The sequence below is a fragment of the Wyeomyia smithii genome, chromosome 2 (assembly GCF_029784165.1).
Source record: "Wyeomyia smithii strain HCP4-BCI-WySm-NY-G18 chromosome 2, ASM2978416v1, whole genome shotgun sequence".
NCBI lineage: Eukaryota > Metazoa > Arthropoda > Insecta > Diptera > Culicidae > Wyeomyia > Wyeomyia smithii.
Window position 1 is genome coordinate 218575935 of NC_073695.1, and position 27464 is coordinate 218603398.

A 27464-nucleotide genomic window follows, 5' to 3' on the forward strand; every position below is an offset into this window, starting at 1 on the left:
GACTGAACAATGTATTGTTTTCACCAATTACTCGCTAAAGGATAAAATCCTATTAGTGATTGCTTGTGAACCAGAACATGAGTTGCAAACTGATGTGAACAAATCAACAGGGTTTCTAGAAAAAAACAATCATGGAAAAGCGTCACAACAATTTAGAATATAATAAACCAAATGAAAAAATATTCCACCCGCTTACAGTGATTACAAAACCGCTGTGGGAAGCCCAGGCAAAAACATTCGTGAAAACACTTTTTCCACAGTCTTACGACTGATGCAAGACATTCTTTGCCTCCCGACACCAAGTTTATTATTTCTACTCTGCCAACTCACTTGCATGACAAAGAAAAAGTACTTTTTCCGAGCACTATAACCACAAGGAGTGCGCATCAGGGCTTGGCTAGTCTGTTACATATACCCACCAGGCCACCACAATCGAGCCGTCATTCATATTGCGTCGAGCCTGCACCAATCGTACTGAAATGGCGAAGGAGCGGGGCAACTTACCTGTCTATCCCGGAACGAATTTGCGGAGAGTTCTTTCGTTAAAAAGTCGAATGCCTGCACTTGAAGGTTTTCGAGCGTATTATTGATAATATATAAGTGGATAGCACCCAAAAACGACAGTAACAACTCAATCAAGACGTGTTAAAATCTCAGCCATAAGTTTTACTAAAAACGGCCTTACATTGGTACATGGCTTCTGAGGTAGGGTACTGTGAAAATGTTTTAATTCAACAAATGTAGAAATCAGTAGAAATTTTCTTTCTTGGTTAGATCACTGATTATTGTAATTAAAAGTCTAAAGGCCCAAATACACACACGGCGTAATGACGCCTTCTCCATACAAAATGGAAGGCGGGATAGCGATCACGCCTTCTATTTTGTATGGAGAAGGGGTCATTGCGCCGTGTGTGTATTTGGGCCTTAACTGAAATATTTCACTAAGACTATTAGTAAGCGTTACATACCCATGTACAACTCAAATGGGCTCATAGCTGTGCTTTGTACTCTAATAAGAAAACCGAGAAGCACATGATTTTTAAGAACAGCTTCTCTATGGTAAAAATAGCTCCAGCAAACCACACCACGTGTACTTTGCATTCTTCATAACCATTCAGCTGCCGCCTTGTTTTCATTAAACATTGCACTTATAATATACAACCAGCTCCAATGGTGGACTACTGCTGTTTTTATGATTGCACGTAACAGATCGGAATCCGTGGAAACCGTCTGTCTAAATTCTGAGCACACACACGTACCTACAGAGCACTTCTGCTGGCACAGTGTGTACCCTTGAAAATGGTTTCCCATCAGCTTGCAAAGTCCGCTATTCAATTGCACTCGAGAAGCTATGCGCTCCCAAGAGGAGTGCGCTCTTTGCGGTATTGTTGTAAATTTATATTATATTTATTCATACCCGGCTCCGACTAACCGTACGGCGGCGGTGACTGGTTGGTGAAACGCCCGTTCATTCGAAAATTATGGAGTGCTCTTGAATTTTGATTCTGCGGCACCCCTGACCGGCATTCAGCATACACACGAGGGAAACGTGAAATGCATGACGTTCCGAACCAGGTATTCTTTCCTACCTGTTGATTTTGACGCTTTGTGTTTTCGAACGGAAATATGGATGTCAGGTGCCGTGCACTGTCAGTGCGAAATGTAAACCAGCATCTAAAGGCTCCTTCGTGGCTGAGGATGAATGAATAAGAAAATAAACTCGAAGCGGGCAGGACATGACATTGAGTGTTCATAGATGGTATGTATATAGACCCCATTCCGGCCTCAAATGTGCACCGAAATAACTTAACCCAATATCGCACAACGCCGGATGACGGCTCGAAAAGCGCACTTCTGATGCATACTCACCTCTATGAAAGCAATTACAGTAAAAGTTTTCGCTAAAAATTGCACCGTAACCGTTTTGCTCGGAGGCCTTCGATCGCTCAAGTAATACATATAGTGGCCAAAGCACAATAGCCACTCACCCCGTATATACTACTGACACAATAGTGTCAGTTTGGTTCGGTAAGGCACAGTGGTACCTGATTCGAATTGCAACTCAAACGCTGGAAGTCTTCTCTTGCCTTTCACGTGTTTCGATCGGTTCTGTTTGGTTTCTTTGTTCGCCGATGAATGCATCGATAAGATCAAAATGAGTGTACGTAATCCATCGTGACACAAAATCCATCGTTAGAAGAGGTACAAGAAACTGTTTCCACTTAATTCAGAGAGAAATAATAAATTGCCTCGATTGGTAAACAATGATTATTTATTTTTGAAGCTCGAAACTTTTATTCGATTTTCGCGCCTTATAGACCTTTTCATGACGTGTGATGAAATCAACGTTAATTGGTTTATTTATTTGCCATGTTCATCAGGGTGTGATGATGAAGATGAAAACCTAACTGGTGAAGCTCAGCTCAACACAAATTGCACAACGCATAACGCAGCGGTGGCAAATTCCTTACATTTGTCATAGTGCACAAACGAAACATCTTTCTTAAGTTTATGTTTGTCGAGTGTCGAGATGTTTTTTGGATTCTCTCGGATATGATTGACAGGTTCTGAATGGGCTTGATATATTACACTAATCGCCAAAAGCGAGCAAAATTTCTGCCCTAGAAAGATTATAGCTTTCAAACCATTCCTGTGAGTTTTGGTGCCCCCAGCCATTACCAAAACTTACGTGAGAGTGTCGCATAGTATTGTCGCATTTGTTTCTGGGGGAAAACATTCAACCAAGAGCCCCCAATTCATGTGTTAGTGAAATTTCACATGCTACATTTGTATTGATCCGACGTTCAGGATCATTTCTGTCCCCTTTACTCACACATATGCATAATAGCTCCCGTAGTGCTTTAGCCCTGTAAAAGCGAATATGAATCTTTTAACTGGCACAAGTTTAATACTATCAAACAGGTCCAAATGAGTCCTTTCGCGATTAATACGATGAGTTTTAAGGAGAATTCTGGAGAAGGAAAAAATAATTATATGCGTAGCATCAAATTTGTTTGGCTTCCATAAAGCGATAAGTGTGTGTTTTTAATAGGGTTTGCAATCTCGGGAACGATTTCCCGGAAATTAAAAAAAAAATTTCATTACGGGTCAATCATTTTTTCAACACTTCTAGTTTTTTTTTCTACTTGCTATGATCAAAACAAGTTGCTTAAGATTTTTGACTGTATTACTGTCAAATTTTTATAGAAGCGTGTAGTTTTTTGTATGAAAGCGAAAATTATACATGGCCTTGTTCGAAATTCATCCCCTCTCCCCTTTCAGTGGCTCCCAATTCTCATACGCTTTTAAGTACCTTTAATATGTAAGGAATCAAGTTAGGTGAATATCGGTTAAGGCGTTTAGGAGATATAGTAGAAGATGTATACATAGCGATTCTAAGACAAAAAGAATATTTTTTTGCACGTGCTTCAAAATTGCAGAGATTGGTCACCAGTCAAAAAGAAAGACTCATATTTTTTCATTTGCCTATTAGGGTGTCTAGTTTTAGAATAAGGTGACAATATGTATGAATTTATGTATTTTCTAGACTTCCATAATCGCTTGGTCGTTCATTTTTTTTGCTCAAGAACTGAAATTTTTACTGCAAAGCGGAATTCAAGACGAAAATTTACATGAAAAAAGATCCTTGATATCTTATCGGGAGGCTGAGATATCGGCGTTTTTACATGTGATGGAAAACTATGCATTTTGTCAAAAATGCCACTAAAGATCAATATCTTCATTGCACAGTGTTTTATTTTGCCGTTTGTGAGTATAATTTTCTAAATAGTGATTCAAATGTTGATTATAGCCATAAGATATGTTCGGAGAAGTTTCAGGATATTCAAAAATGCATCTTTTAATGTAGAAAGAAGGGTGATCGATCCACCAATAAGTGAGATAAAAAAATCACTTTTCAATCAGAATGAGATAGACGCAAGGTGACTTCGACAAAGTTTTAGGTTATCTGAAAACAAGAAACTTTACCGAAGACATCATGTTTCTATCTCTTACATATTACGAGCAACATTGAGTTTTCTTTTAGAAGGCACGAAAAATCATAATTTTCGTTCTAACTTTTTTCGTAGATTTTTCCAAATTTTGAAACCTTCTACTAAGTTATCAGCCATCCAAAAATGCATTTGTTTTCTGAACATTGTTATTTTTTATATTCCAAAATAAAACAGTTATTTAACATATTTGTTAAACTGCATAGTTTTCCATCACATAGAAAAATGCCAATATCTCAGCTCCTCGATAAGATATAAAATATCTTTTTTCATGTAAATTTTCGTCGTAAATCCCGCTTTGCAATGAAAATTTAATTTCTTGTAAAAAGTTTTTTTTTATTTGTGTTTTGAAGGGTTTTATTTAAAAATTATCAGAAAAATTAATTTTTTTGTGATGTTTAATGGGCTCTGATAGTACTGAATACGATGCTGAACCAAACCAGGCAAAATATTCAAAAACAATCCCAAAAAAATAAAAAAATGTAGGAATCGAATAGAATTGAAAAAAGTGGGTTTGTAGCTTAAAAAGTCATTTTTTCATAAATCCCGTTTGGGCAACCTGAAAATGACCTTTTAGAAAGTCGAAATGTTCTACAAAAATGCTATAAATAACATTATATTTCAATTTAGGGGTTGAGGGTGTAATTTAGGACTAAACGAGGGCAATTTTTCTAAGCCTTAATCACACTATCAGCCCGTGCCCATTTTTCACATCTTCGAAAAAATCACATACATTGTCTACTTCACAACTTAAAATGAAAATAATGATTCTTTTCCCATTTTCTTTTTTTTGTCATGCTAAGCCCAATGATTAAAGTTCTTAGAAATATAGGTAATACACTGAATAGTTATTCTGTTATCATCATTAAAAATATTTTTTATGGTTCAGTGCATTTTTTGCCATTTTTACATTTCCTGGCTCTGATAGTACTGAATACGATGCTGAACCAAACCAGGCAAAATATTCAAAAACAATCCCAAAAAAATAAAAAAAAATACGAAAAAATTTAGGAATCGAACAGAATTGAAAAAAGTGCAAAAAAGTGGGTTTGTAGCTTAAAAAGTCATTTTTTCATAAATCCCGTTTGGGCAACCTGAAAATGACCTTTTAGAAAGTCGAAATGTTCTACAAAAATGCTATAAATAACATTATATTTCAATTTAGGGGTTGAGGATGTAATTTAGGACTAAACGAGGGCAATTTTTCTAAGCCTTAGTCACACTATCAGCCCGTGCCCATTTTTCACATCTTCGAAAAAATCACATACATTGTCTACTTCACAACTTAAAATGAAAATAATGATTCTTTTCCCATTTTCTTTTTTTTTTGTCATGCTAAGCCCAATTAATAAAGTTTTTAGAAATATAGGTAATACACTGAATAGCTATTCTGTAATCATCATTAAAAATATTTTTTATGGTTCAGTGCATTTTTTGCCATTTTTACTTTTCCTATCTCGATATCTCAGGTATACTAGCTGCTACAGTCCTGAAATTTGAAACTTTTCATAGTTGGAGTGTCTACTTTCTATTAAAAATAACAAAAGGGATGCAAGCTAGACACGACCGCAAGTTGATCTAGAATTACGAAAAAAATTATTGTTCTATTATTTGCATTGTTGCATTTATGAGTAATATGCTCGAAGCAAACTTTTCCTTTGAAACAATTCTTAGAATGATAAATCCTACAACATGAGGATAAGTAAGATTTTGACAAAACGTGTAAAAAGAATAAAGAGGATTTGAATAAAAAAATTCGTTATTTTGCAACAAAGAGCGGAGCGGTAATCCAATCGACACCAGAATTAGGATTTTTTTAAAGTGATGAAGTTATGAAATGAACTAGATGAATAATTCGTCTAACTTTGAGTTAAATCTGTTTTGGTCGTGTCCAACTGGTATGTACACTTCAGTGGAACGACTCCTGTGTAGGCTTGTAAACGGTCACCTATGTAAAAACTTAAGTGTGAAGAGATCTTAAGTAACATCTTTTTAAACCACTTTGTTTTCAAAATTAATTTCTTTCAGCTTAGGATTTTTCGAACTAAATTTCTATTTTCAACAACGGCTTTTTCCCGTTAACACGCAAGTTCATTAAGCAGACAGTATGTGAAGTAAAGAGAGAGAAAAATAAGCGAACTGGAAATATGATACAGATTTGAAAAAATATATCGCATCCCGACGGGACATGAACCCGCATCCCGTCGGGATGCGGTATATTTTTCCAAATCTGTGTCATATTTCCAGTTCACTTGTTTTTCACTCTCTTTACTTCACATACTGTCTGCTTAATGAACTCAGTTTAGGATATCAAATTTAAATATTTCCGGAAGAACTGACAACAAGACCAACTAATACCTTTACACCTTGTGCCTCTACTGAAAGTAGCGTTTTCCTTGGAATAGTATTGATGCAATTAATTAAAAGTTGGCTGGACACGTGTACCTTGTGACCCCAATGTGATCAATAATCATTGTTCAGCAATTCCTATCCCAACTTTCCCGAGATGCCGAACAGGATACTTACCTTACCAGTCAGCTCCAGGCCGAAGTGTCCCTTGCTGTTCGAAGAAGTCGTCTCCATGCAACTCGGCCCATGGCTGCAGCTCGCCAGCCATGTCGTCTGCGGAGGCTCCGCAGGTCGTATTCCACTTGATCGAGCCACCTTGCTCGCTGCGCGCCCCGTCGCCTTGTTCCAGTCGGGTTGTTATCAAGAACCATTTTCACAGGGTTGTCGTCCGACATCCTAACGACATGCCCAGCCCACCGTAGTCTCCCGATTTTCACCGTTTGAACGATGAGTGGTTTTCCCAGCAGCTGATGCAACTCGTGGTTCATCCGCCTCCGCCATGATCCATCTTCTATCTGCACTCCACCACAGATGGTACGCAACATCTTTCGTTCGAAAACCCCAAGGGCGCTTTGGTCCTCCACGCGCATAGTCCAGGGCTCGTGGCCGTAGAGGACTACCGGTCTGATCAGTGTTTTGTAGATGGTTAACTTCGTGCGGCGGCGGATTTTATTCGAGCGGAGCGTCCTCTGGAGTCCAAAGTAGGCACGATTTCCTGCCATAAAGCGTCGACGAAATTCTCTGCTGGTGTCGTTGTCAGCAGTCGCCAGTGAGCCCAGGTACACGAACTCGTCTACCACCTCAATTTCATCACCGCTAATATGAATTCGTGGCGGGAGGTTGACACTGTCTTCTCTGGAACCTCTTCCTCTCATGTACTTGGTCTTCGATGCGTTTATGGCCAGTCCAATTCGTCCGGCTTCAGCCTTCAGTCTGATGTACGTCTCCGTCATCTTTTCAAGGGTTCGTGCTACAATATCTGTTACCAAGGAAGCAAAGGAACTGGCAACTTTGCTCGCCGTTAATAAACGGCTAATGCCGTGATCGCTGATCGAGGATCAGCTTATCTCTTTGGCCTTTGAGAAGACAACGTCAGATGTGAAAGTAGAGTAGGTTAGCTTAGAGAAATTATTCGAGATTTCGTGTAGTGAAATATATTTGAATAACTTAGAATTTATTCTGCAGGTAAATGAATGATTAATTTACCATCCTTATTAATGAATAACGTATATTTCCTTAAAGATAGCGCAGATAAATCATATAAAATCAATACAGTTTCTCGGATACACGTGTGTAGGGCTCACTGATTTGTAAGTACTCACTTCCACTCGACACAGCACACAACATTTATAAATTTATATTTATAGCTTTGAAGCTTTTTCTATAATTAAACTGCTACAAACATCAGTGTGGGCTCTTACTCTACAATCCGAAACATCACTCTTCAAAGAAATCACTATGGCCAGTGAACCTAACCTCAAGACGGCTCCGGATCAGGGAGGTAATTCGAGTTGCAGGGCATGTAAGAGAACCGATTCTGCAGAAACGATGGTGGCATGTGATCGATGCGACTTTTGGTGGCACTATTCGTGTGCTGGAGTTACCCCGTCTGTTCAGACAAAGGAATGGTTGTGTTCATTGTGCACTCGCCCTCGTGCCAGTTCCCTGTCTGGGCTTTCAGCTACATCATCTCGTGCGGCTTTATACGAACTAAATCTAAAGCGTATCGAGGAACAAAAACGACTGGAGATGAAGCGTCTGGACATCGAAGAAAAACATCTGAATGAAAAGTATCGTCTTCTAGAGTACACATTACAGGAAGAAAATCGTAGTGTTCACAGTCAAAAAAGTATTGGCCATTCAAAGGTTGCAGAGTGGATGGCAAATTTGCCGATTTCGACGAATGAATCAAACGCAGCAAAAAATAAAACGGTTATCGAAGAGGAAGGCGCAGTGGGACGTGTTGATATACATGAGCGACAGTCCCAGCAAGACGATCCATCGAAACAGCCGTATCCTGATAATAAAAAAGTGCGAAACGAAAATCATTCGTTGATAAACTTACCACATCCCGGAGGTAAAAAAAATCCCAGTACGAGTAATGTCATAAACGAATTTCAGCTGATCAAGGCACTCTCACAGCAGCTGCACGAGTTTCAGACGGAACCGTCAGGTGATGATGAAGAGAAGATGAGAAGGTTGATAGAACGGAATAGAAACTGTCAGCTACAAGCAAATTCTAAAGGACAGCCACACGAGCAGTCAACTGCTAGAGTTTCGACTGGCGCTGTTCCTAAAAATGCGCCCACTAAATACACAGTCGACGATCGCCCCGGTAGGACAAACAGACAACCGCTTGCTCGTGCATCTCACCCCGCCACTCCTAATAACAGGATAGGAGGCGATATATTTTCTGATTCAAACGAAACTGACGGGACAGAAGTAGATGAGGAAAGGTCAGATGCCAGTGAAACTGGCATGATGAGTACGCTATCGAAGCAAAGGTTTCCGTTGGATAAAATGCGACAGAGTAAGGCCTCCGGTCAAGCACTGGTTCCCCCGCAGTTGTACTCTCCTGAAGCTGAACAGCGACTGACACATCAGCGATTGGCAGCCAGGCAGGTTCTACCACGCAGCTTACCGGTGTTTTCCGGCAATCCGGCGGATTGGCCGGTTTTCATTAGCAACTACAATTACACCACCGAGGCTTGTGGCTATAGCGAAGTTGAAAACATGATTCGTTTGCAACAGTGTCTCAAAGGACCTGCATGGGAATCAGTACGAAGCAGACTAATACTGCCAGCGTCCGTGCCACATGTCGTCGAGGCACTTCGAATGCGATACGGGAGATCGGAGATGTTAATTGAATCATTAATAATAAAAGTAAAAAATGCTCCTTCTCCTAGGTCTGATAAGTTAGAAACTATCATAGAATTTGGTATGCTCGTTCAGACGTTGCATGACCATATCGTTGCTTCCAACTTATTGGACCACATTGCCAATCCGACTTTGCTGAAAGATTTAGTAATAAAATTACCTGCCGAATACAAAATGCGGTGGGCCGCGTACCGAAGAAACTTTGTTACGGCTAACATAGAAACGTTTAGCCAATTTATGGATGAGATCGTTAACGATGCTTATAGTGTATCCTGTCCGACGAGTTTTGATAAATCTGAGAAGCGGAATTTGACACATGCAGAAACCGGGGGGAGCGCAATCAATTGGAAAGTTCAACCGGTAATTCAATCAACAGCGGGAAGCATCGAGTGTGCTGTTTGTAAAAAGGAAGGCCACCGCGCTCGAGATTGTCGGTTCTTTCAGTCCCTGTCCATTGATGAACGCTGGAGAAAAGTCCAAAGTAGTGGACTGTGTAGGACATGCTTGTACGGACATGGACGAAGATCATGCCGTAGCACCAAACGGTGCGAAATTGATGGGTGTAAATCACGCCATCATCCTCTGCTTCACTCTACATACAAATCTGGAGCCGCATTCAAGGCACAACCGCAGGCTGAGCATTATACTCACCGGTCTGAAATTCCGTCATTATTTTTTCGTATAGTTCCAGTAACTGTTTACAACGGAGAGCATTCGATAGACACCTACGCGTTTGTAGACGAAGGTTCGTCGTTGACCATGATAGAAGAAAGTTTAGCGGATAAGTTGGGAGTTGAGGGATATGACCATCCCTTATGTTTAAAGTGGACTGGTAACATGCAAAGAAATGAAAAGGACTCTCGCCGAGTGAGGTTGCAAATCTCTGGTAGGGGAAACTACAAAAAATATTTGATGACGGAAGTCTGTACAGTTAAATCTTTAGATTTGCCTATGCAAAGCCTGCCCTTTGATAGTATGGTTGATAAATATGCTTACTTGAAGGGGCTTCCAATCCGAAGCTATCGCAACGCGATTCCACAGTTGTTAATCGGACTAGATAACCTTAACGTGGCACTTCCCTTGAAAATGCGTGAAGGAGTTGGAGGCGAACCGGTGGCGGTGAAAACAAGATTGGGTTGGTGCATTTATGGAAGCACCAGCAAAGAGAATACATCGTCATACAATTATCATGTTTGTGAATGCGGCAACGATCGTTCACTAGATGAAGCTATGAAGATTTATTTCAAGTTAGAAGATGCTGGCGGAAGGCCATCGGCGAGTATGGCATCGGCAGAAGATAGGCGAGCATACCACATTCTTGAGAGCACAACGGTTCTTACCAAGGATCGATATGAGTCGGGATTACTTTGGAAATGCGATGTTGTTGAGTTTCCAGACAGCTTTCCAATGGCCTTACAGAGGCTAAAGTGCTTAGAGAGACGAATGGCGCGTAATCCTCCATTGAGCGTGAATGTCCGTAATCAGATCAAAGAATATGAAGACAAAGGTTATGCACATCGTACGACACCAGAAGAGTTAAAAAATGCTGATCCTCGTCGAACCTGGTTTCTGCCATTAGGAGTGGTAATTAATGCAAAGAAGCCAGGTAAAGTGAGACTGATTTGGGATGCGTCCGCGAAAGTAGACGGTGTATCACTAAATTCGTGGCTACTCAAAGGTCCCGACGAGAATACATTGCTTCCGGCTGTGCTGTTCCTCTTTCGGCAGTATCCAGTGGCGGTGAGTAGTGATATAAAGGAGATGTACCATCAAATTGGTATACGAGAGCAGGATCGTAGTGCGCAGCGATTCTTGTGGCGGGATGATCCCACTAAGCAGCCAGAAATTTACACTATGGACGTGGCAACGTTCGGCTCGGCCTGTTCACCGGCAACAGCGCTCTACGTTAAAAATGTTAACGCTAAACGATTCATTGAAAAGTTTCCGAGAGCGGTTGAAGGAATCGTCCACCGACACTACGTGGATGATTACCTTGATAGTTTTCAAACTGCTGAGGAGGCATATCAAACGGCTTTGGAAATCAAGGCGATCCATCAACACGGTGGCTTCTACATACGCAATTGGTGTTCGAACGAGCCGTCGGTTTTGGAACAGCTTGGAGAAAAGAGAGACAATGCAATCAAGCACTTGCATCCGGAAAAGAATAGCCAGTCGGAACGAGTATTAGGAATATTGTGGGCAACCGACACTGACGAGTTCAAGTTCCCAACTACAATGCGGAGCGACATTATGATGATGATCGAAAACAACACGAAGCCCACCAAACGACAAATTTTACGCTGCGTGATGACTCTATTTGATCCACTAGGCTTATTAGCACCATACATTGTGTTAGGAAAAATGTTAGTTCAAGAAACCTGGTGCGCGCGGATCGGCTGGGACGAATGCGTGACCGATGATATTTTCGAACATTGGAAAACATGGGTTGCAACGTTAAAGCATATCGACACGGTTCGAATTCCCAGGTGCTATTTTAGAAACACTAACTATTTCGAAAAAGTTCAACTTCATACATTCACAGATGCTAGCCAATTAGCGTACTGCAGCGTATCGTATTTGCGAGTCGTGAATTTAGAAGGAAATGTCGAAGTGGCGTTGGTCATGGCCAAATCCAGGGTTGCGCCTTTAAAACCAGTCACGATACCGAGATTAGAACTTCAGGCGTGCACACAAGGAGCACGTCTAAATCAGTTTGTGAAGGATGGGCATTCCCTAAAGATATCCAAACATTTCCTTTGGACTGACTCGAGCACCGCACTGAGTTGGATAAATTCAGACCCTCGACGATTCCGACCGTATGTGTCTTTCCGAGTTGCAGAAATTTTGGAGTTGACTGATAGAAATGAATGGCGCTGGATCCCTTCTAAACAAAATCCCGCCGATGAAGCGACAAAGTGGGGATCTGGTCCTTACTTCAAGGCTAACAGCATTTGGTACTCTGGCCCAGAATTCCTGTACAAACATGAAGCAGAATGGCCACAACAAAGGCAACCCATTCCAATTGAGGAGGAGCTTAGAGCGTGCTACGCTCATAGAGGATTGATCGGACGGGTGTCAGTAATAGACTTTCAACGTTTTTCTAAATACAATCGTTTGCTCAGGGCAATGGCATATGTGCACCGGTTCATAAATTATACTCGAAGACAGAAGCCATCAGAGAGCCAACGATCGATACACCTGTCCTCAGCAGAATTACGCCAAGCCGAGCAATCTTTATTTGCAATGTCCCAGTGGCAATCATACCCAGACGAAGTTGCAACGTTGAAACACAACATGACTCTTCCAGCAACTCAACGGAAGCCGATCGAAAAGTCCAGCAGCATATATACGCTGACTCCAATGATGGATAAGAATGGTGTCCTGAGAGTTGATGGTCGAACTGGAGCGGCTCGACGAGCACCATCTACCGTTAAGTATCCTATCATTCTTTCCTACCACAACCGGTTAACAGCTCTGATCGTAGATGAACAACACAAAAAATTACACCACGGTAACAACGAGACGGTAGTGAACGAACTACGTCAACGTTACTACATTCCGAAGCTTCGGACCTTAGTTAAGAAGAGAAGTACGAGTTGTCAACTTTGTCGAATACGCAAAGCGAAACCAAAAGTTCCGCTGATGTCGCCCCTGCCAGAAGCTAGATTGTCTTCATTCGCCCGACCCTTTAGCTACGTTGGGCTTGATTATTTCGGCCCCATCACTGTCAAGCTTGGACGCAGCCATGTAAAACGCTGGATTGCGTTATTTACGTGCTTAACTATTCGTGCGGTACACGTCGAAGTAGCAAGCAACTTAAGCACGGAATCGTGTATTTTGGCTGTTCGCAGATTCGTTTGTCGCAGAGGGTTCCCGGTCGTAATTTACAGCGACAACGGAACTAGTTTTCAAGGCGCAGAAAGATTACTGCGAGAACAAATTGAACAGGGCCTGGAAGCAACGTTCACCAGTACGACAACAAATTGGAAATTCAATCCTCCCTCAGCCCCCCATATGGGGGGATCCTGGGAACGATTGGTTCGTTCCGTCAAAACAGCACTTGGCGCTACGTGTGATAATGACAATATTTCTGATGAAGACCTTTTAACCATAGTCATCGAGGCAGAATCCATAGTAAACAGCCGTCCGCTGACGTATTTACCCATAGATTCGGCAGAACAAGAATCCCTTACGCCAAATCACTTTCTGCTCGGTAGCTCATCAGGAATACGCCAGCCGATAGCAGCTGCAGCGAATGAATGTTCTCTATTGAAACGATCGTGGGGTCGAATCCAAAAGCTTTTGGACCGATTTTGGAAACGGTGGGTCCTAGAATACTTACCAACTCTAACTAAACGGACGAAGTGGTTCGAGGAAAGTAGAGCCATACAACCGGGCGAACTAGTTTTTATCATCGACGATACGACACGTAATAAATGGACGCGAGGACGCATTCTGAAAGTGATCACCGCTGCAGATGGAAGAGCAAGGCAAGCGGAGATTATGACTACCAAAGGTATTTTGCGTCGGCCTGTGGCAAAGTTGGCTATTTTGGATGTGTCTTATGAAACCGGGAATGCTCGCCAGTTCCATCGGGGGGAGAATGTTACCAAGGAAGCAAAGGAACTGGCAACTTTGCTCGCCGTTAATAAACGGCTAATGCCGTGATCGCTGATCGAGGATCAGCTTATCTCTTTGGCCTTTGAGAAGACAACGTCAGATGTGAAAGTAGAGTAGGTTAGCTTAGAGAAATTATTCGAGATTTCGTGTAGTGAAATATATTTGAATAACTTAGAATTTATTCTGCAGGTAAATGAATGATTAATTTACCATCCTTATTAATGAATAACGTATATTTCCTTAAAGATAGCGCAGATAAGTCATATAAAATCAATACAGTTTCTCGGATACACGTGTGTAGGGCTCACTGATTTGTAAGTACTCACTTCCACTCGACACAGCACACAACATTTATAAATTTATATTTATAGCTTTGAAGCTTTTTCTATAATTAAACTGCTACAAACATCAGTGTGGGCTCTTACTCTACAATCCGAAACAACAATATCAATGTCATCGGCGGAGCCAAAGAGCTGAACAGACCTTCTAAAAATCGTGCCACTCGTGTCGATACCAGCCCCACGTATCACACCTTCCAAAGCGATGTTGAATAGCAAGCACGATAATCCATCACCTTGCCGTAACCCTCTTCGAGATTCGAAGGGACTCGAGAGTGTCCCCGAAACTCGAACTACGCATATCACCCGAGCCTTCGTCGACTTGACCAACCGTGTCAGTTTATCCGGAAAGCCGTAATCGTGCATAATCTGCCATAGCTGGTCTCGAACGATTGTGTCGTATGCCGATTTAAAATCGATGAACAAGTGATGTGTGGCCACGTTACACTCACGGCACTTCTGTAGAACCTGCCGTACCGCGAATATTTGGTCCGTGGTGGCGCGGGCACCCATAAATCCCGCTTGGTGTTGCCCCATGAGTTCCCTTGCAAACGGTGATAGCCGACGGCACAGAATTTGAGAGAGTACCTTGTAGGCGGCGTTCAGCAACGTGATTGCACGGTAGCTGCATTGCAGCAATCCAACTTGTTGCCTTTTTTGTAGATGGGGCACACTGTACCCTTCATCCACTCCTCCGGTACTACCTCCTCCTCCCAAATCTTGGCAATAACCCAGTGTAGCGCCTCAGCCAGTGATTCACCACCGTGTTTTAACAGCTCACTGGGGAGTTGGTCAGCTCCAGCGGCTTTATTGTTTTTCAGCCGGCCGATTTCCTCTACCCTCCTGGAGGTCAAGGGCTGGGATTCTGACCAGGCTACGACCAGGATACGAGTAACCTTAGCCGAGACCGGGTAACCAACCTCTGGAGGAAATTTTGGTCGTATGCTGACTGGAAAGGGGGTTCTCCCCATTTTAGGTACGGCATACAACAGCGTCTGACTCGGAGCGGCCGGCTGAATCATGAAATGCTGTGTGGTACAATCGGCAAAAACCTAGGCTGCGAACACGGAAACAGAAAACGGTAAACGATTGGAAATTGGATACTTGGAACGTCTGATCTCTTAATGAATCGTGGCGAGCTTGCTTACTCGATTCAGGTATCAGGTAGGTCGACTAAAAAACCATGGCTTATAACGGCACGTTCCCCTCACTTGTGGAGGAGTTGTGCCTAGTCGATTCAGGAGGTTCAGTGGCCAAATTCCGGAGAAAGGAAATTCCGTGCAGTAGACCGTATTGCACACATGTCGTTTTAGTACCACATCTACTACAGTGACGGAAAATCAGCGGAACGGGCTGTCGGTTTCGTAGTGCTGGGAAATCAGAGAACAAGAGCCATCTGGTGGAGGACCTTATATGACCATTCTTCAACTACAATTCAATCAACACGATATGAGCAGTGAGGGGAAACGACGAGTTGTAGCTGCGGACAGGGAGTTTGCGAACAAAACTCTAGGACGCTGATCTGCCCGCTGGTCCTTTACGTGGCCCTTTACATGGAACATGAACGCTGAAGGAAGCTACTAAACGAGTGCTTCGAGTTTTTGAGCTTAAAGTCCTGCGATCGATACTTGGCGGTAAATTAAAAAACGTAGCATTTATCCCATAATCGTTTATTTAAAAATAAAATGCAAACCCCTATTTCTGTTGGCACAGGTGTGTAGAATAATATTCTTACTTTGTTTTCGGCGCATGCTCTTCAGTTGTCCGCTCGGCCTCCACGCAAGAAGAACAGTGTTCAAAAATTCTGCACGCGCACCAAGAATTTCCACTTTTAAAGCTTAATCAGTTAGCAAAAAGCTCAATTTATCTCAAACGACGGTGTCAAAGTTATTTGAGTGTTTGGGGATAGGTTGACCATAACTCGGAAGCCTGGAAGTGGAGGAAACCGCATCCTGATAGTCGAACAGACAACCAAGCGGTGAAGAGGACATATACGAGGAATCTAAACTTATCGATCCGGATGTGGCAGATAAAGTCGGAGTATCCCACACCAACTGCGACGAAAAGCGAAAAAAATCGGCAAAAACGAGGACACGGAAGTTGTACACGACGATGTTGGCCAAATTCGACTGTATCTCTTTTAATGACGCCCGACTTTAACCAGCTTCCGGGACAAGAATTCGACGAAGGGAAGGGGCAAGGTGGCAGGGATATTTAAAAATTATTAAATTGTCGGAATTCACAAAGAAATACCTGGTCTGGTAGGCGAGTGCCTTCAAAAACGACTCCTGCCGTTCCTGCAGCAGTACACGGGTTCCGTGCTGTTTTGGCCGAATTTGGCTTCATATTTTTACGGAGAAAAAGCCATGGAGTGGTATGTGGCCAACAACGTCCAATTCGTGCCTAAGGATAAGAACTGCCCAACACCCCAGCGCTACACCCGATCGACCAATACTGGGCCATCGTGAAGCGGAAGTTATGGGGGACAAAAAAAAGTCGCCGGGAGCGAGCAGCAATGCAAGGTGAACTGGCATGTAGCAACTGAGAAGATTGACAACTCGACAGTACAAAATCTGATGCAATATGTGAAAAGGAAAGCTCGAGCATTCGTTTTTTCGCCGCAGAGCAACTAACCAATTTTTTTTTTAATAATGTAATGTATGAACTTCAAAATGAAAAAACAAGATTTATTTAAATATATTTATGTATTCTTAATTTCGTTATTTTGTCCTAGCACTTTTTGGTCGTTCCACACATAATATAGTGAAGGTAATACAGTGTGACAGACTTCAGTGGCTTGAACATGTGGCCAGAATGCAGTGTTAGCAGAGAACCAGGAAGAGGCTGTCGACTCCATGGTAGGCCTCGAACTCGGTGGATGTGCACAGTGGAAGATCGTGCAGAACGACTGCCAAGACAAAAGATGAGGAACATCTCTAATTTGTTCGGCTTTAGACGGTCCTTTGATCAACAAAACAAAACAACAGTGAATGCTTAAAGTTCAAGGCTTACACATTTTCAAAATTATGTTAAATTCTGAAAGGGTGCTGCCTCATCGTCAAACACAGTTTAAAATCAAGTTGAAATGATAAGATGGTTTCGAACAGTAAACTTGCAAATTTTGATGTGAAAACTTCAAATTTTGAAATGTGATTTAACCTATATGGGCCCAACAGTTCGCAATCTCTACAACATAAGCTACAAAGGATGGCAATACGTAATTTAATCCAAAACAATGCCAAAACTCTTGGCTTCATATTCGCAGCGTTTCAGGACCAAATCGCAACAGAATTTCCAAATGATTGTTGCTGAAAATGTGTAATTTCTTCAATAAAAATCAATTTATAAATACTTTAATTTTATATAAATTGCAAATTCACAAATAGAAAATCTTGAAATATAAACAAACAATTAGCAAAAATTAGCACAAATTATTCGAAACGTGTTTAACTAATCTGAACATCAAACTCATTACTCATCAGAACAATGCTATACACCGATTCACGCTTGAAAGTAATCGAAAAATTGGCAACAGTTTGTTTTACAGTGAGAGTAAAGTACCGGTATAATTTCAATATGATACCATGACATAACGAAATAAAACTTAAAAAAAAACTTTACAAATGGTAAAATCGCCTCGCCTCACCTCGTGAAATGGTAAATTCGTCGTGTTAGTTGCTGTGCGTTTCGAATGCTGCTAAAACCGAGGCAGCCTTTCACTTTTGTTGTAAATTACCCAATTTCGCCTTGCTAAATGCTCTCTATGATGGCCATAATAAGTTACGAATCTTCCAACGATCACAAAAAAATAAATGCGCATACACACAAACACGATTCAGACTAAGCACGTCAAATTAACCGCTGGCCACTTAAAGCAATCGCATTCGCACGGTTGCAGAAAATGGCCTGAACAGCTTATACAGTATTAGCCGCCACCTGGTGCCTTATTCGAAGCAACATGCGTCCGTTTCCTATATCCGGAACAAGCTAATTAAGATATATTGGGCGATCAGTCCTGGTCGCAAAACGGAGCGACTCAAAGCACGAGAGATGCATGTTTATAGATATGGATTGACAGGTACAGTGTTGTAGCAATAATCGGGGATGTTTTTTTTTGCGTAGAAAGCGAGACACAGTCAACTGTTAACATCCATCAAACGGTTGGAAGAAGTTAGAGCAAACAGATCCACACTGAATTACTGTGCCTTTTGTTGCTCTCGCTTTCAAACTATTTTTTCGCCAACTTTCCTTCGCAGTTACATGTGCAAGCATTAAACCATTTACTAAAGCACTACACGCTAATGAGTGTTGCATTGTGTCTTCTCGTGGTGGAAACAAAAAGGACGGCCTTTCACAGTGCCCGAAAGGTACACAACACCGCACGACTGCTGTTGAAGCAACGCCGTTTACAGGCTCAAACATTTGAACAGCTAGGCAGTTACTTGAGCACAGGCACAGCTTCTCCGGATCGCAATGGAGAAAAACGAGCAGCACTTCACCTACTGCTGCTGCAGCTAGTCGGCACTAGTTTGGCACCATCAACAGCGCACTCAACACAAATTTGCAATGAGAAAGCTGCTGCATTCAGCCTGGCAAAACGGGCCAAGTGGCTAAACAATGAGCGGTGTTGTTGTTACATAAATAACGTTCCACACGCTGCACGATAATAGGACTGATTGATTGATTTTACTGAATTCGCGAATTACTGCTAATTTATTACGGGTTGATGCTCGACGGATAAATAATGAAATTTTAGTAACACTTTTTTCGGTGCTTTTCGCCAATCAGAGACCCTAGCTTCGCCAGTTGGAATTAGCTATTGATTTTATTGAAGCAGCTACTCGCTCGAAGCAGTGTACAAATAGAAAGCATCCGAAGCAATAAATATCAACGTAAATATCACATTGTTTTGCGATACGATTGCTGCTTCCTATCTGATTTGGCATTAGTGAATGATTAATGTTTGTGTTATAAAATGCAGTTTATTTCCGCATTGAATAATCCGGTAATGATAACATACGTGAGGAACGCTACTTCTCTACATAATTTTGTTAGTGTGAGATTTTGAAAGGTTTCGTATCTCGATATACTCGAATTTTCGAAAATTTAAGGTTTCAAAAGTTTGTTGAATTTTATTAAATTCCGCTCGCGGATGAATGATTGAGAATTTGTACCTTTCTACCGTCTGCCTAATTCATAGGTAGAAGCAAAGGCCTTCAATAACTAAAATAACGAATGGGGGTCAGTATACGTAATAAAGATATAAAGAGAAAACGTAGCTCTGAACTCATCCGAAACACGTGAAAACAAAATTATAAATATTGTAACTTGTAATCATATCACTGAATTGCTAGCCTTATCATCTGATAGCTAGAGTGTGGATCGTCATTGAGTTTAAATTTTAATTATGGTTCCGGTAATCCTTTAAAAAATACACGCATTTATTAAGCAGAACTTACTATAAATTGGTGTTTCTGTAGCTAGAACCAGCAAAATGGTTACATCTTAATTTTATTCCCGAATCAAATCGAGCATCAATCAAACCAGATCGGCATGGTTCAACCAAATTAAGACTACCGTTACAAGCCATAACACGACACAGTTTGTACAGCAAACGGTGTCAATGGATTCATCGGTCGTAAGTAAATTTTATCCAAACCTGCGTTTTCACCTATCTATCGATAGCACGCGATATACTTTTTGGGAGTTTTCAACTCACGCACATTCTTTCCGCTCTTCAGCCAGCCGGTCGAAACCAACACCCCATTAACCTGGTACAACCGAACCAATCAATTGCAATAATCAATTAATCTTCCAATCATATTTATCTTTGATTGCCAGCAAGTTGATAAAAGTCTATCGGTGTTCACCTCAGCTCATGCACAGTTTTCCCTTTTTATTTTATTTTTGCTTCTCAAATTCGTTCTTCAACTCAGCCTTCCTGATTAAATGGTTCAGCGCTTGAAGCTAACAGGAAGTGGTCTTTTTGGGCGAATTAACCGCTGAAAGACGTTTGGCAATCATCGACGAGAGCGCACATCCGAGGGAATGAAAAGAGCGCCGCAATTGTTTACCTTTCGGTTGGCTCCACTCCGGCTTTGTTTACTCTAACTGCAAGTGTTAGTGCGGCCGGATCGGTCATCAGGGCGTCGAAATTTTTCTATCGGTCTCGACCAAAACAGAAAGTGGAACAAATGAAACCGATGAAATCGATGATTACTATGGAGTGATCGGCAGGAAGTGCTTTCTAAGTCCGTACCTTTGCTCTGCTTTCGGTACACGGGAAGGGCTTGGTTCTTTGTTTGATTCTTTTTTTTTTTTTTAAGAGCTGAAAGGGAACAAAAAAATCGGTACAAAATTCAATCGACGTTATTACGCAATCGCTTTTGATCTTCGATAAAGGGACGGGAAAAGCTTTTTCACGCTGAAAAATTGAATTGCTTTATCGTACAGGAGCAGACCGGCAAACCGAAACACTGTTGGCAATACATTTATGCCAAGTTCTGTGGATTTTTGGATAGCATAAAATTTAAATAACTTCGATTTAGAACCTTTTAGAACACAAAACGTAGAGAAAACGCTGTTTTTATATTTGCCTTCTCGGAATTAAATGAAACTTTCCTGATATGTTCACTAATATACTTAGCATTCTAAGTCTAAGGCAGTTTATGTCAAAAGTTATGTTATAAACTACCATTCTTCTTTAGTAAGTGTTCGAATTTCATTTATTAACTTTTATCATAGATCGTTTCACCTAGTTTTTTTGCTATGGATGACAAGTAAACGTACTCCATTCGTTCGAAGTATAAGTGGAAACGTGACGGAATTAATTCCGCATGCTCAAAACAAATTGATAGAAGTGATGTCGTTTATGTAAGTGTGTAGTTCGAATTTTCAAAAGCACAAGACTTGGAAATACTCATTGCGTTCCCTATGAATATTCTATTTTATGTTTGCTCCACCACAGCAAACATAAAATAGCATTCTCATAGGGAACGCATTAACTATTTCCGAGTCTTGTGCTTTCGAAAATTCGAAGTGGTGACTCGAAGTCGGCCATTTTTGGATTCAATGAGGTTTCACCTTAAGGAGAGTTTGATACATGTAGCCGGTTGATGTGTGAGCACAAAAGGGACAGGAATATTTATGCAATGCGCAAAACAAGCAGTACTTGAATATCAGTTGCAAAATATGTTCAAACTTTAAATCTTATCCATGGTACTCCAACAGACTCTTATTATAAAAACACAACCACAAAGTTGACGTAGAACTGCATAAAGCTGTTTACTATAATTCTTTCATTGTTGCATTCGAGAGTGACCGCAAGTGATAAATTCGAAGTAAATTTCTCCTTTACAATAATTTTTTGAATGGTAGATGCTAAGATTTCGATAGACTATCTTATAATCAATGTATAACTCATACTAATAAAACAACTCTTTGAAAATAACCTGGTGTCACTAAAAAGATTCAAGGTGGCAACTAGGGTCGATTTACGGCCTATGAATATCATTCCGAACCCGAAAATACTCCTGTAATATGGTATTTGACCATTTATGGCTGTTTCCCAGATCAGAAGTTGCCACTTTGGGTTTCAAAATGGCATCTGGAGTCGGTTTCCGGCTTCTGTCTGGGCATCCACTCGGTTTCAAAAATATCCATATTTAGCATTATTTTTGTGTGGACTCATCACTGCGACCAGAGCTTAGATCTATTGTGATATTGCCCAGGTGTTTTCTGTACTCCGCACTTCATATTATTAGCAGTAATACTATTGAAGTATGTAAGTGATACGCTTATCATTCATATCAGTGCTTGTGTGTAATTACCTTTCCGTTTCAAGTTTACTGCTCTACTATACCGAGCCTCTGTCCATCCTAACAATATCGCCTAGTTACCATTCCCTGGGGAGAACATTCATATGTTACTCACATCAATTTTATTACAATAGGGACTTATTTTTGTTAGGAGGAGAGACAACAGGGGTACTGTAGAATCCAGATTGAAGGAAGGGTACGTGGTGGGGAGCCTGAGAATAAACCCATGCTTAAAGTCCTTTGACAACCAAATGGCCTGATTCTATCAAGATTCGAACCCACGACCACCCGCTTACCAAAGCGGACTCTGTAACCTTGCAGCTACGGAGCTCCCCATATTTATTATTATTTGGCCATCTCTGACTATTTTCCGGGGACCGAAAGTCAACATCTTGAATATTTGAATGGCCATTAATCGACCTCAGATGCCATTTCGAATGCAACATATTTACAGAGTTATTATATTAGTGTTGAATAAAAATGAGTGTTTTTTTATATTATTACCAATACCGCAATGTAATCTCCCTAAAAGTCAAAATATACAAAAAATATATATAAATATTTCGTAGTTAATCCTGATGTTATTGCATTAAACTCTAAAGAAAAATTTTGATCAGTGTGTATCGATTTGTCAACTGGCTTGTTTTGATTTTTTAATTTCTAAAATTTTTAATATTTCTTTTAATTTTTTGTAATTTTTTTTATATTTGTATTTTTTTTTTATTTGGGTATTTTTGCTATTGTATTTTTATTTATTTTTAATCTTAAAAAAAATCAAAATTTTCATTTTTTTTGTTTTCCCATCCAGCGTTACGTATTTTATGGATGATCTCTTACGACATATCAGTTCTTATTTGAAATAAAAATAATAATTTTTACTACTTCATATAATCGCGTCTAAAATTATATATGCCCAAATCAATATATAATCTTCAATTAAGTAATTAATTTGTCCTCAAGAAGACAAGTTGTTGTTCAATTTCGTATCTCTGTGCTGTCCCATACACACAAGCACAAAGCTGTTTTTGCGCTGAAAAGTTGTCGGTCGACAGATTTTGATTGCCAGCATCCCAAAAACGGCCGTGTGTTGCCGAAATACGGCCGAGTTTTTCGCTGTTTTCAGCTGCTATCCGCTGCTGCTGCTTGTGCTACCCGCTGCTCCTAGTAAGGAGCATCCTAGTCGCCATCTTTTCGTAAAATGATTGATTTTAGCAGAGACAGGTTTTTATATTTAAAAACCCATGTTTATACGTCTGAAGATGTAGATACCTATCTACTTCAGCGATGTTATGCATTGAATTAGCTCAGATCAAAAAATTTGGATATTAATTTTAAGACATATCGTTCATTTTTCTGACATAATTTTTACTGAGAATTGACACGACTCACATTCAATATTAGTTTGAAGAGAGTGAGTAAGAAATTGATGTTATATCATTTTCGTTTTGCAGTTTCGAAATTTCGCAACACTGATTAGAAGTCGAAATTGGCGTTTCAGCGAGGCTCGAAAATTTTCAATAGTTCAATAGTTCAATACAATATTGAGATGGAACACTCTTTTTCTCTGTCAGCACAATTTATGTTCAGATTATAAAACTGATTTGGCAAACTTTTACAATAGTCGATCAATGTTTCCAATCGAGGGAGACTTATCCGATTCTCCCGAAAGTTTGTATTACGGTACAAAAAATACAAAAAAAGGGTAATGGATTTAAAAAAAAAACAGTTATCAAGGGCGGTCAGATAAGTACACAGCCTCACCGCCCAAAGGCCCCACTATCACAAAAGAGGTTTACTATCATCGATTACATATTCGTAGACGGCTACTGTCTAAATTTCAGCTAGATCTGGCTCTACTTTGTTTTTTGACGTAGAATTACGTCTTATAGCAACATTCTGAGATAGCGGTACAAGTTGAAATACCGAAAACATCGAGAGCGTCACAAAAATTGTCCAATGTCAAATGGTAATAACTCAGTCAATTTTCAACGGTTTCCCTTCATTCTTGCAGCAATCGATTGGAAAATTAGCTACGCTTCCATCAAAATGCGAAGAGTTGTGATTTTATGATGCTAATTATTTTACTCTTGAAAAATGAAGAACCGTGTTTTGAGCGCAAATTACAACCAATCCGAGCTGAAAAAAGATCAAATATAATCCAATATAGATATTTTCGGAAACGAGATGCTATCCAGAGGTCAAAAATCGACTCCAGACGCCCTTATGACTTTCAAAAGGGTGGCTTCCGGGTCTGGAAATGACCAAATACCATCCAATAGTATCTCCGGAATCAAATTGATACCTAGAGACCTGTAATCGACCCCAGACGTAATTTTGAAATCAGTAGTTGCAATTTCCGGTTCCTGAAATTCAGCATAACACGACCAAATACTACCTAATGTAGGTATTTCAGAATTTATATTAATGCCTAGATTCGGAATATCGGCGTCAGTTGCAATTTTGTAATCCAAGGTGCTTTACTAACAACTGAATATTAGTAGCAACCTTCCTTCAACAGAATTTTCGAATCATTTCAAGCTAATTGAATAGAGCGTCCGCGGATTTAAAAAAAATGAAAAATAGTAGGAGTGTGGTATCAGAGACACGACCGCATGAAGTAGTACTACGGTATTTTTCTATATTTTTTATCTAACAGTGCATTCTTATTTGCTAACATAAAAGCGCTTTGAACAATAAATAATAATCAATATAAATAAAATATATGAATGAAACCTTATTTATATTGGCATCCTCACTTCGCAGGTACAGTCATACCTCGATATAAGGCAACTTTATTTTTAATTTCGTTACGTTATATAGAGTTACGTTACATCGAAGCAAAAAAAAATTTTCTAATTTATGCGAGAATGTTAATGGTTGCTCAAATATGCGCGAAAACCCATTTTCCATCACCTATCAGTATTTTTAATCCTTTCTTATGCCCATTTAGAAATATTTTCAGAAGCAAAAATAATTTTTTTTTTTTCAATTGATACACAGGTTACTCAAAGATGCGCGAAAACCTATTTCCCATCACCTATCAGTATTTTTAACCTTTCTTATGCCCATTTAGAGAAAATTTCAACAAGCAAAAAAAAATTTTTTTTTAATTGATGCAAGACTGTGAATTGTTACTGGAGGATGCGTGAAAACTTATTTTCCATCACCTATTAGTATTTTTAAACCTTTTTTATGCCCATTCAGGACAATTTTCGCATTAGTTTCATTAATTTTAAAACTTACTACAAAATCTTTTTTGAAGCAATTAATACCCTCAAAAACAGTTGCTGTATCATTTATTTTCAATTTCAATACATTTTCAAAGTTACGTTATATCGAGGTAAAAGTTACGTTATATCGAGTCACGTTATATCGAGGTTGCCTTATATCGAGGTATGACTGTATTCGAATTAGAAAAGCAGTAGTCATGTACTATTAACAGCCACCAGCATTACGGGTGAAGCCACGAGATGACCGGTACTATTTTGTCTTTTCTCCTTTCAGCTGCTAACACCTAGCGTCCGTATGTAATCGGTACGGTTTTGTAATGAAACTGATGTGGTGAAATGTTCGAATGGTACCTTTTATATCAAGGCTTCGTCAATTAGTTAGAAAGAAGGAGGAGTTAAGAAGAATATTGAATGGTAAGGAATGTAAATTAGCATCGGAAACAGAAAGTGACAACAACAATAACAAAAAAGTCAGATCGGTTGTATCCGTTAGTGTCGACTGTGCTTGGGAAGAGAGGTAGTGATTGGCTGCTCGGTATGATTTAGACAATCGATGTTATTTACCAATTTTTCAATAGTGTATCTCAAACAATAGGTTGTTTTTGTTGCATAAATTTAACCGTATAAAAATTTCTGATCGATTGATGCCAAAACCCCGAAAACCTGAATATAAATGACTGAAAAATAAGCGCTCAAAACCTGACCACTTTTCCCTGGTTTTCCCTGGTTGAATTACTAGATTTTCAAATTCAGGTACCTAACTTCCAGATAGACGTAGTCCTACGTCAAAAAAAAACAATATCGGTCGGTGATTCGATTCTTGTTTTTGAAAAATAAATTGCGCAGTACAATCGGAGAACGCTTGGATGTTGTGTACGGCGACTCTTCTCCTTCGATGGCGACCATTAAAAATAGGTTTAATGGATTCTAATGTGATCACACGTCGGTTTTTGATGAGCCACTTCCGGGTGCTCCGAAAACGGCTACTACGGAGGATAACGTGAAAATCAGTAAAATCAGTAATATCCGTCGTGTGGGTCGATGTGCCGTCCTGTTAAAAGACGTAATGATCCGTAGACGTTACCGTAGAGGTTTCAAAGTGCCGGAGCCACAGCCTTCTCTAGAACCTCGGTCTTATAGCACGCAGTGATGATTTTCATGTTCTCTCGATAAACAACAGTGGGAGCTTCTCACGATACGGGTCCCCAAATCCCCATCACCGACGCGACGCTTCGGGATTGCAGGATGTTTATGTGGGACGGGGGTTTTCTGGCCAACATCGACGCCCACAGGCGATCATTTTGGACATTGCGTGGCTATTGCAAAACAAAAATTTCTCATCAGAATGAACTCCCAACCTGCGTGCCGTGAAGGTATCAGCTTGGCTCTGTCCAGCCTCCTATTTGTTGTAACCTCCATTACCCCATGAACCTTGCGTTTCTTGTACGGCTTGCATTTGAACGATTCTTGCCGAAATTAGGTCACTAGTTGCACAAGGTCTTTCGAATTTGATATAAATTCACATTTTAGCTAGGAATAGCGCTCTCAGCTGGTCTTGAGGTACGATGCATGGCCTTACAAGCCAGTCGTCGTATGTTCGAGTCCCGGCTCGGGAGAGACTGTTAGTGTGAGTAGGATCGTAGCGCTAGCCCCGCAATTGTCCTATGCACTTAAAAGTCAGCTGCGAAGTCTGTGTATAGTAAACAGAAGGTCGAGTTCCGATACGGAATGTAGCACCAAGGCTTTGCTTTGCTTCAATTGGCTAGGAATAGAGAAAAAAATGATTATGCCGGTTTTATTCGATTGAATTTGTTGACCCCTCGGTCCCCAAGGGGTGAAATAGTTTCTCGAAAAGTGGAAATTTTAACAATTCTCGATGTTTTATTTGAGCTATATCTCCGAAATTCGTTATGGAACCTACTTTTCTGTAAAGTGAAATGATAGGGCTTTCATTTGGAGCAATCACAATTTTGGCCGTCATCTTGAATTTGGCCGCCGTCTTGGATTATTCCAGAAAAATGCACGGAATGCATTTGATATTTTGAAACTTCGTTCGGAAAATTCGTTCAATTGGTAGGTTAACACTGATGCTCACCTAATTTTTTCTTGCATCTTATAGAATTTTTTCTCAGCTTTCCAATTCTGTCTCAGATCGAAAATCGGTAGTTGCGAACACGGCCAAAATTGCATTTTTCTGATATAATCCAAGATAGCGCCCAAATA

At 40.3% G+C, this 27464-nt stretch overlaps 2 protein-coding genes across 4 annotated transcripts in view; one reads left to right on the forward strand and one right to left on the reverse strand.

The window, feature by feature from the left end:
- LOC129721140 (probable WRKY transcription factor protein 1) overlaps positions 1 to 27464 on the reverse strand; it is a 242582-nt gene that overhangs the window by 199886 nt on the left and 15232 nt on the right. The window lies entirely within an intron of this gene.
- LOC129720421 (uncharacterized) lies at positions 7818 to 13904 on the forward strand. The gene has a single exon (XM_055671901.1). It carries the CDS (start codon positions 7818 to 7820, stop codon positions 13902 to 13904), a length of 6087 nt encoding a protein of 2028 aa, XP_055527876.1.

What these genes read in the sequence shown, in the direction of transcription:
- LOC129720421 (XM_055671901.1), top strand. Translation starts at nt 7,818, where the DNA reads ATGGCCAGTGAACCTAACCTCAAGACGGCTCCGGATCAGGGAGGTAAT.